General features: G+C 38.7%; 1 protein-coding gene across 1 annotated transcript in view; it reads left to right on the plus strand.

Annotated features, from left to right (window-relative positions):
• Nucleotides 1-2146: 2146 nt before the first annotated feature.
• The window catches only part of adrb3a (adrenoceptor beta 3a), an 11190-nt gene continuing 1506 nt past the window's right edge, over nt 2147-11830 (plus strand). Inside the window, exon 1 of the mRNA XM_037680526.1 lies at nt 2147-3683. Coding sequence (XP_037536454.1) covers nt 2449-3683 — 1235 coding nt within the window. The 5' untranslated portion in view covers nt 2147-2448. The remainder of the gene's footprint in view (nt 3684-11830) is intronic.

Here is an 11830-nt window from a genome sequence, read left to right on the forward strand (position 1 = left end):
TATCTGAAGAGGATCGCATGTAAGGCATTCTCCTGATTGTTCTTTTTCAATGCACTGGATAGAGCAACAGCAAGATCGCAATCTATTTCTTTCTTTACTGCTGTGAGTCAAAAAGAGGACATTTATTTTCAGCTCACTGTGTTTATGGATGCATTATGGTCTGCAATCTGCACCACAAGCTGCATTATAAATAATATTGCTGAATTTCGAAGCTAAGCGGCTAAAATTAAAATGAAATAATGTGAACTCTTATTTTGGTGTACACCATCATCTCCAGTCTGGATCTCGGCTGTGTAGGTGTGTGAAGTTTTGCATGCTCACTCTGTACGTATGGTTGTTTTCGCTACTTGCAAAGTATTTCTTCCCACAGCCTAAAAACATGGATGAGTAGTTCTTAGGTGATTGTAACTGCAGAAGTGAAAGTGTGTGTGTTTTATGTGACGTTGTCTCTGCAGTGAACCAGAGATCTGTGCAGGATGTTCCCTGCCTTTTGCCTGATGACAGCCGAGATACTGGAGGTTCTCGCCCATCCACCCAAAACAGAACAAAAGAGGAAAATTAAAAATGAATGTAAGTTTTTAACATTGAGGAAGAGTGAGTTGAACCAAATTTAGCATAATTTGATTTTCAAAGCAGAGAAGAATATGGAACAGGCACAACAAATCTTTACATGTTTATTGTTGTCAATGGCAGACCCACTCACTGGGTTAACATGAGCAGAAGGTGGATCTTAAAAGGAACAGCTGTGATCTCATTTTATAAATTCAATTACAACATAAATTGTAAATGCTTGTCTGTTTGTTTCTATCTGTCAGTAAAATATCTTATGAACTATTAGACAGATTTGAATGAAAATTTCTGGAAGTAATCTCTGGATCTGAGGTTTAGAGTCAATACGATTCAAGATGGCTGCCACAGCTAATCGAACTTACGGCACGAAAAAGACTAGAACTCGGTCAGTTTTGAAGATATTAAGCTAAAGTGGTAGTAGCTGAGAGTGATGCACACCACATTCTTTGTGGACAAGATTGTTGTTTAAAACTTTGGCAGTAAGTTTTGGAGTCAACCCAGTTCAAGATGGCTGCAATGGTCAATCAACTTTAGCCAATAATAATAATAGTTCTAACTCTAAATTTGACAGATATACCACTAACTATGGTTGTGGTAGTAGCTGAGCATGATTCCCATCACAGAACATTAACAGATCACACGAGCTCCTGCAATGTTGTGTGCAGCTACACATAAGATTACGCTCAAGATTTGAAAATAAAGAATAAAACACCAAGATTTTTCAATTTAAGATAATCTTAGTTTGTATATCTGGGATGTAAGGCTGCAGGTGCATGCATTCCTTCAAGGACTTCAAAGCCTTTAAACTATTTATTTGATCAACTAAGATCTTGTCATCTGTTGTGCAAATTTTTATTACATCTGTCCAATAAACATTATTCTTTACTTTTAACAGATTTTTTTAAAGGGTAAGATGACAGCTTTATTTATTTAATGCCCACCCCCTCCCCGACACACACACATGAACACACACACATGAACACACACACACATACAACAAACAAGCGGTCTTCTTTTTTTGGGGCTCCTGATGTTTGATCAGGATCATATTTTAAATCAAATCATGATTTTGGCATGTGTGTGTTTTGTGCTTTGAATATTTTATTTTGACATTTTTGAAAGTGTAAAATAATTTTCAAAATGTTCTATTTTGCGTATATTTGTACTTTTACCTACACCAATGATCTCAGTACTTCTGCTTGACAAAAACTCATAAAGCAGTAGTTCTTTGCCTGTTGTAGAAAGTTTCTGAGTGATTGTTCACATGAGGGACTCCATCCCTCTAACACTCTGACACACAGAGACATAGTTAAGCTCCGCCCCTCTGGCTTCAGCCAGGGTGTGATTACCACCAATACAATCTTGGTCAACCTGCTCTGAGAAAGAGAGAGAGAGAGAGAGAGCTGGGGAGGGAGGGAAGGAGAGACCAAAAGAAAAAGTGGGCAGCTACTCTGGTGGTTCTTGTAAAGGCGTCCCTGTTTGCTTCATCTCCTTTAACTGAAGCATTGTGGCTCAAGCAAGTCTCTATGAAAGAACTTTTACCAGTGGACATATCTAAAAGGATAAAAAATAGTTGTTTTTTTAATTCCAAAACTTTTTTGCTTGCCACTTGGACCTCCTTTTATGGGATTCACCAACTTTCAGCAACTTTTTTAAACCTGTGGAGAGCTTGGATGAAACTGATTGGAGAACGAGTTGCCGCCTACAGAAGCGTCCCAAATCCTTTTTTTCAAAAGATGTGGAGCCACCACTACCCTCTGAGGAGACGCTTACGGTGCAAAATGTGAGCACCAGATAAAGAGACGAGAGCGGATTCTTTTGTACAATGCAGCAGAACTCTTGTTTCAACTGTGATTGACTGAGCTGAAGCAGTGAACGATGAACAACACAGAGAAGTTGTCCTACCATGAACCAGTGGGATACTGGTTCCTTGTCATCGTGGTCAACATCATCCTGATCACAGTAGTGGGAAACCTGCTGGTCATTATTGCTGTGGCGCGGACTTCACAACTGCAAACTTCAACAAACATCTTTATCATGTCCCTGGCATGTGCAGACCTCATCATGGGAGTGCTTGTGGTGGCTCCTGGGGCCAGTTATGTTTTGACAGGTAACTGGCTGTTCGGTGTGATAATATGTGACCTCTGGACTTCAGTTGACGTCCTCTGTGTGACAGCGAGCATTGAAACCCTTTGTGTCATAGCAGTGGATCGGTATATAGCCATCACAAGGCCGCTGAGGCACAAAGTTCTACTTTGTAAGTTCCGTGCGAGAGTAGTAGTTTGTTTAGTTTGGGCTGTGTCCGCTTTAATTTCATTTTTCCCAATTATGAAAGGGCTTTGGCGTGCCGACGACCAACGGACAGACTGCTACAACGTGTCCACATGCTGTGACTTTATAACAAACGCTACATATGCTGTTTCATCCTCCGTAGTGTCCTTTTACATTCCTCTGGTCGTAATGATCATTGTGTACACAAAAGTCTTTGTAATTGCAAAACGGCAAGTCCGGCTCATAGACAAAAATCGGATTCGCTTCCAGAACGAATGCCCAGCAGCACAGATTCAAACTGGTCACAGCATCAACCACATCTTGCCTTCAGCAATTGTTGGCTCCAGCATCTGCAACAATCCCATAAGGAAAAAGAGCTCTAAGCGGAGGCCATCCCGACTACAGCTCGTCAAGGAGCACAAGGCTATCATGACTGTAGGTATCATCATTGGGACCTTCACCGCGTGCTGGCTGCCGTTCTTTGTTGCCAACGTCATCAATGGATTGAGCAATGGCATTATTGACGAGCGTATCTTCCTGCTGTTAAACTGGCTGGGTTACATAAACTCTGGCCTCAATCCAATCATCTACTGCCGGAGTCCAGAGTTTCGGGCTGCATTTAAGAACCTGATTGGGTGTCCATGGCTGCCCACCCAGTGGCTAAATGCTTTCCTCAAGGAACTACGAACCCGCTGCTCCTGCTTTCTGTGGCAAAAGTTTCCCGAGGGTAGGACTGAGATCAGTGAGTGTTCGGTCAGCAGAAGCATGGAGGCATCTCTTGGTCCTTTGCAGACAAATGGCTGCGCACACTTCAACGACCGCTCACAGCCAGAAACCAAGTTGTAAGTTTTTCTTCTGTCATTCTTACCAGTCTTTAAAGTAAAACAGCTCAAGTTTGTACTAATGATTATCTTACAGATCTAACCCCACAAGTACAAAAAGTACAAACACAAGAAGTGGGTGGTGCTGTCTGCTAATATCATCAAACTTTACACTTTGTTCTTTGATTTTAAAGAGAAATTAGTCAAATAAATTGTAAAATAAACATATCATATTGATTTCTGAAATCTTACAGCATCTAATCAGAAAGAAACTGGACTTTATTTTAGACTTTAGTGCTAATAATTATAAAATATTAAAAGACCATCAGGGAGACAGAGAGTTTAAGATTTACTTTTGTGATTTACACCACATGTCGAACATGTGACATTTGAGGGGATCTCCAATAATTTCAGTTTCACAATTAACATATGAAAAACTGTAAAAGTAAAAAAAAATGGAGCTAACTTTAAATGTTGAATTCATTTGTGAACTTCTATTTTTGACTGCAAAGTTGTCGTTATAAATGATCATTATACCAGAAGATGGTGAAATGACATCAGAGCATTTTGAAAGTAAGTTTTATTCTGCCTAAAAATGTTTTGTTTACCATAAATATTTCTTCCTTTGTTCTGAACTCCAAAAGCAAATACATGAGCTTTGAAATGTGTCATGTGCTGGCATTCACACCTAAATACACGTCTTCTAAGATTTAAAAACAATCTTCGTTCTGCAAATAAAAGTTAAATTTTTGGGTTTCAATGAAAAAAAAGAGCTGTTCTTGTCATTTAATGAAACAAAAAGGAATCCATGTTTGGATATGCTCTATTATAAGGGTGTGCTGCAAGCCAAAAGTGAACTAAACAAAAGATAAATCCACTCTAAAGTATTGGCAACTGCTGGACTCGTACACAAACACAGCTTTAAAAAAAAAAATGGAATGTCAAATTTGCACTTTTGAGTCTGATTCAATAAACACTTGAGTTTTATTTTAGTGTCACTTACTGAGAAGAGCACAAATAATGGCAATGTGAGAATTAGCCTTTGAAATGAATGAAATATAAATTCTTGCCTGATGCAGCATTTGAGGCATTTTATTTTAATATTCATTATGAAGAAAGCTCAAAAAGAGAAAAGATAAACAAAACAGTGTTTCATGGTGATACATATAAATTAACATTTTTAGTTAAAACCAGTAATGTGTTGTGTTACAGGCAGATTTGGCAATAAATGAATGACTTTCATGATACGTACGAACAAACTACTGATGTTGCTGCCTTTCTGCCTGCCTGTGCCCTGCCCTGCACCCTGCGCAGCAGATAAATCTTTATCACATAAGAGCAAGACTTCCTCGTGAATGCACAGGCTGCTGTTTACCAATGAGCAGCAGCCAATCAGAACGTCCTTGTTGGTGGAGGTTACCTGTGGTTGGACAGCTCGGTGTTTGATTCATCAGTGTTGTCATCCACCAGCTGACGGGCGGCCCACTGTACACGCTGTACGCCATACATGATGCTATCAGTGGAATCTGCAGAGGAGCCATTACATAACAGCTGGTGGTGACATGTGATCCATTGGCTGATACTTAAAAAATAGATATTTTTCCATTAAAAATTGAAACTTGCACAAATAAAAAAAGCAATCGGCTCTCGGAAAAGTTTCTTTGTTTGTTTCTTGTTTTTTTAGATACGTTCACAGTAAAGTCATCCTAAAATCCACATCAAATGATATTTTATTGTTTTATTTTGAAATGAATGGTTGTATATTCAATTCATATGCAAATACTAAAAAAGAGTTTTTGCTTTACAAACTTGAGTCAAAACAGGAGTTGCAATTTACCATCATGAATTAGCACATCTGCAATCTCAAAGCACGGTCAAAAGCCTAAACTCGTAGTAAAATATGTTTTTAAATAAAGTAAATGACACATAAATAGTGGTTATTCAACTGTAGAAAACAAATGATAAAAAAACAGAATTCTTATTGCCGTGTGAACCATCAACAGGGACTGAGTTTTATGGACTGAGCGAGTGTCATTTAAAAATATTTGCTTTACAGGTTATCTGTCATTTATAACCTCACATGATATCCCATTCATGGTATTTTAAAGACATCAGCAGGCACACAATACAAATGATATTTATGGTCTAATCAAAGTCTTCCATAAAAGGAGGCCGTGTTGGTAATTCACCCCCAGGGAAGGCTCAGCCAGCTCGCTCTGCGCTTTGAGCAGGATTACAAATGTAAGCACAAGAGCAGACGCTCCAACATGAGTCTGACGGCATAAAGAGCCAAAGACAGATATTTAATGAAGGAAATGACCTGCTGACCTGGTGAAACTGCTTTAGATGTTGCTTTAGAGCACCATCAGTGAGCGTCTGTTAAAGCATGGATATATTTAATTTCCCTTTGGGATTAATAAATTATATTTGAATTTGAATGTCATCCCTATGAGTTCAATAAAACAAAAAAAGAATAAATGCACAACTGAGCACCATAAATCCTTCAGATATGCACATTATATAAACTCTGTTTTATTTTGTGTTATTGTTTTTCACTTTTATCTTTCTAATTTTCTTGTTTCATGATGTAACCACATTTTACTGAACATAAAAAGTGTTTTATTAAATGTGGAAAAATAACATTTCAACCATTTATATAGGACAATAATAATAATTTCAATCAATTTGGACAGAAATAAGCAACGATTTTGCAGTTCAACAAAATATTCAAACCCAAAAAAGATCCTACCTCAGCCGATTTCACAAGCTAAAGTTTGTTGTGGTAGTATTTGTGTCATTCACATACAGTATTTTAGTCGCACAAGACCCATTTGTGAAACTTTGCCAACACAAAAATGGCTGTAACGCAATTAATTTATCTAGATTTTGAGCTAAGTTTAATGTGGCAATTGCAGAGAGCCATCCACAACACAGTCTTTGAGCTCTAGCACGTCTCCTGAGATCCCACAGAACGGCATGAGATGAAAACTTTGACCAAAACATCTACAGCCTAGTTCCTGTTCAGCCTCAAATGCTCAAGTTTAGGTCAAATTTAGCAAGAAAAGCAGAAGTGGGTGTTTCTTTAAGAAATGCAGGCCTTTATTGTACATATTGTTCTGAAATAAACTTTGTGTTAAGCTGTGTAAATACTGGATGCTTGCAGCAGACTTCTTTTCTATGGGCCTGAAATGTATCCCTCCTTCTTTCATCCCCTATTCACATCACATCACATGTAGTGGCCAAAATACAGTCTTGTTTATCGTGAACATCACTGTAGTGTAGAAAATACCTAAAATGGTAAGAAATGTCCAAATTTATAGATAACATCCAAACAAAAACAAGTTTTCTTTCTGTGTTTTGCAGCAAATTCTACTTTTAACATACAAATGAGTTTTTCTAACAAATCATAGGGCCCTGAACATTAGTGCTGGTTAAGTCATGGGATGATGTATTGCAGGACTTATTAAAAAAAAAAAAAACAGTTAGATATGACCACTGAGTTGACTGAGGAGAAATGACTGCATTATCAATAGTTACTTTGTTTTCATAGATATACATGCTGGCACATCAGCACGGTCTTATCAACATTTAGAGCAACCTCCTGCTTGAGTCACGCACAACCCAGATCACAGAACAAGCACCATGTTTTATACCCCGCCCCCCCTCAAAACTCTCAGTAATAGTTTTTTAAATTTTTTTATTTGCTTGTCAAGTTGATCTTAATAACATCCATATCGGACACATTTTCCTCAAAATCCTAACCTATTTGCAAGATCTTGCAGTTTTATGAGCAGATGGAGTGTGTTAGTGCCGTTCATGCATCGACTGAGACACTAAAATTAAGCTAACAGAGAGGGGAACATCTGATTTTGAAGAAACATCAGCCACAACCAGCTTCTGGGCTAAAATGTGATGGCTGAATGAAGAGGAGAAAAGAATTCAAGGATTCAAGTTTCTTTATTGTCATTCGTATCACATGTAGTACATGTTGTGGAACGAAACTGTGTACACAGGGTCCCAGTTACACCCAACAACAGGAAGAATATAAATTGTATAATAAACAGTAACAGGGATCTAAGATGTAAACTATGAAATACACTAAACTAAGAATACAATTTAAAAAACAGTACTCCGAACAACAGCAGCACGAACGAGTTTGTGTGAGCAGATGAGTACGAATGATCACAGCAGCATGAATAATCAGTAGAGATGGGGCCGATACGATCCAGTATCGGTATCGGCCTCTGATACCAACATAATTTACGTATCGGATTTTTCCGATCCACCTGCCGATATTTCCGATCCATGATGCAAGTTGAAATATAAATAACTTTTTAAACTATCACTTAAAATTAATCACTTTAATATCCACTTTAAAAGTAGGAATAAAAAGAAACATGTTTTGTGTTAGCAGAATTTAATTCTAACTTTAAAACTTATCCGAAATTAATACAACTTACCTCAAGTTGCCTTTTTGGACATGCATGCATTATTTGTACAAATTGTACTTGAGAGGAGGTTATTACAGCCTCGTATAAAATCAATGATGATGATATCGGAACTGGATCGGTATCGGCCGATATCCAGACTTAGGTATCGGGATCGGATCGGAAGTTTAAAAAAGTGGATAGGTGCATCCCTAATAATCAGCAGCATGCGATCAGCAGCATGGATATTATCAATCAAAGAGGCATTACAATGATTTTTTATTTTTTTTGTAAAAGAAAACTCCACCTCTAGATCTCTGATCAAATACAACCAGAGCAAGCGCTTGTTATTAACCTTCGGGGTGGGTTTGTCTAGATGGAGCTTCAAACGAATCTGACATGGCAGAAAAATCAAAAGTTTACTGGAAACTAATTTTGTTTTAAATACAAAGCATCATTACAATAAAAATTAGCTACTATGGTTTTGAATGATTTGACATTTTTAGCAACTGGGAGCTAAAAAAAAAAATCTTGCCAGAAGTAGTGAAAGATGACGGCGAAAGAGTAAATACTGAGCCTGTAAAGGCACTGAGAGAGACATTAGTCCAAACGAGCTCATAAACATGTCAGACACATGAGCTGCCAACTCTGAAGCTAAAAGAAGATGCTGTTTAGAAGCAGTTTCTGCAGTACTTAACCATGACTGTGTTGCAGGAACAAACTGTGTCATTATGCTGGTAAATATGTTAATAGAATTACATTTTCTACTCGTGCCTTCTGTATCCTCTCTAAACGTTTTAACATGCTTTGTTAATGTAAAATATTTCTTTCCAGCTGTTTTGCATTGTGCACCTTGAGTTGCAGGTTAATTACAGTGTTATGTTTGTTTCCTTCAATTAGAAAACAAGTAATTTAAACTTGAAGTTAAGCAAGGTTCTGCAGCGAGCGTGTATCAATACAGCAGCTTGACGTGCTGCATGTGTGACAGGAAGGGTCATGCGCGTTCTTCTGCTGTGAACCCTGTAACGCTGAGCTTTACTCTCGAGCGTGCTAATTGTGCTTCAGCCTCACACGACCTCACGTCTGCGGTGCGTTTATGGAGCTTAGACCGAGGTCAGGCCCAAGAGAGCATGAAACAAGAAGCAGGAAAAAACAAAACATGGTGCTGGTGACCTGAAGCAAACCACGACACTTGGTTTTTTTTTTTTTTTTAATGCCTATTATCTGAAGCATGACGAGTCTTTTAACAGATACAGCCGAGACGTTAACACTGAAGAAAGAAATAACCTTGTTTAGAGTAAACACAAATACTTTAACCCCTATGCCTGCAGCTGAAATAAATGTCATGCAATAAGATTTATAATACTCATTATGCTCATTTATGTTTCATAAAACTTTCACTACTAAAGGGATAGTTTGGTCATTTTTGAAATGATATTCCATCAAACAACCTCAACTGGCTCCTCTCAATGTGGAGGAGCAGCGGTTCTACTCCAAGTTTCTCCTGGGTAACTGAACTTCTCACCCATATCTCTAAGAGCTACCCTGCGGAGGAAACTCATTTCAACCACTTGTATCCACAATCTCATTCTTTCAGTCACTACCCAGAGTTTATGACCATATGAGGGTAAGAACGTAGACTGTCCAGTAAACAGAGAGCTTCACCTTGCAGCTCAGCTCTCTCGTCACCACAACGGACCGGCACAGAGTCCGCAATACTGCAGACGCTGCACCAGTCTGTCAATCTCACGCTTCATTCTTCCCTCACTTGTGGACAAAACCTCAACATACTTGAACTGCTCCACTTGAGGCAGAACCTCACTCTCAACCTGAAGAGAGCAATCCACCCTTTTCTGACTGAGGACTATGGCCTCAGATTTGGAGGTGCTGATTCTCATCCCAGCTGCTTCACACTTGGCTGCAAACCACTCCTGTGAGAGCTGAAGATCACGGCACGATGACGCCAACAGGACCACATCATCTGCAAAGAGCAGAGATGGAATCCTGAGGCCAACGTACCAAACAGACAGTGTCATGTAAAAAGATCTAAGAGAAAGCCTGGAGAAAGACGTCAGCTCTTGTTTTCATACTCCATGCTCTGATGTCAGGGGTGATAAGGTACTAACCATACCTTGTAGACAGAACAGCACCTCAAAAACAGCAGGACTGTTCCTTTAATCTAAAGCAAATTGATGTCTTGAGTTAACTTTTACTTTTAAGAGGACACATATCATTTAAGATATTTATACGTTTTTTGTAAAATCCCAAGTTAAAATGAAACATCTGGACAGCATAAATAAAAGTCTGGTAAATTTAGAGTAATTTTTATGCAGGGCTGTATTTTAAACATTTTAGTACGGGTCATTATCTTGGTGTTTAGCATTTTTGTTATCTTCATTGTGTGCATCCAAGACTTTCAATTTACTAGAATTTTAACAAATGCATTTAGCATTATAAAACTTCTGCATAAACTTTAATTTTAACAGAACTTTCTCACTTGTTAAATCATAAAATTATATATTTTTTACCTTTTAATAGTTTTTAAAACAACTTTTAGAACCATCAAGTCTCAAAGCTAAAATCAAAAAACTAATAGGAGTCTGTAATACTCTAAAACCACATACTGTGAAGTGTTTCCTGCGGGTTCATTTGGTATCCACATTCACACGTCTGTGAAGTTTAAGGTGGTTTACATCTTCCTGGACAGACATGCTCAGCGGAAGTGATAGCATCAGAAGGCATCTCTTGTTGGGGGGCCGAAGAAAAAGATGAGGGAATGTCCTGTAATTACCAAGAAAAATAAATAAAACAGAAGAGTTGCTGCAAGGATGCTGGTTTCTATAAGAAATTCTAAAGTAACTTGTAAATATGGCTGCTGCTATTTTTTTTATCTGATGGAAACTAAAACGTTGTTCAGGGTGTGCCTGACTGGGACCAAGAAAACACACAACACTGAAACCAGGGACCAGCCTGTGATGGAAAGGCTCCAAATTATATCAAATATCCTTTAGACACCAGACAAAGTAGTACTGATAAATACTTCTTTCTTTGTTTTTGTTTTTTTTATATATTTAACCGGCAGCACGGTGGCGCAACTGGTAGAGCTGCTGCCTCTCAGCAAGCAGGTCCCTGGTTCAAACCCCGGTCCAGGGGCCTTTCTGGGTGGAGTTTGCATGTTCTCTCCATGCATGCGTGGGTTTTCTCCGGGTACTCCGGTTTCCTCCCACAGACCAAAAACATGCATGTTAGGCTGATTGGTAACTCTAAATTGTCCCTAGGTGTGAGTGAGAGAGTGAATGGTTGTTTGTCTCGTTTGTCTCTATGTGGCCCTGTGATGGACTTGCGACCCGTCCAGGGTGTCCCCCGCCCCTCGCACAGTGATTGCTGGACATGGGCACCAGCGACCCCCGTGACCCAAAATGGAATAAGGGGGTAAAGAAAATGGATGGATGGATATATTTAACCTTTATTTATACAGGTAGTCTCATTGAGTCACAAGGGCTCATTTTCAAGAGAGACCTGTTTTAGCCAGACAACAACATACCGAAATAAAAAGCAATTAAAATAAAAAACAGTGTTATATAAACACTGTTACGGTTAGCATCATGATCCTGTTAGAAGTGTTGTTCTGTTAGCAGTGAGGTTCTCTTAGCAGTGTGGTGCTGTTAGTACCATGGTCCTGTTAGTAGTGTGGTCCTGTTAGCGATGTGGTCCTGTTAGCAGCATGGTTCTGTTACCTAT

Source organism: Nematolebias whitei, chromosome 8 (genome assembly GCF_014905685.2).
Source record: "Nematolebias whitei isolate Nwh7 chromosome 8, NemWhi1, whole genome shotgun sequence".
NCBI classification, from domain to species: Eukaryota; Metazoa; Chordata; class Actinopteri; order Cyprinodontiformes; family Rivulidae; genus Nematolebias; species Nematolebias whitei.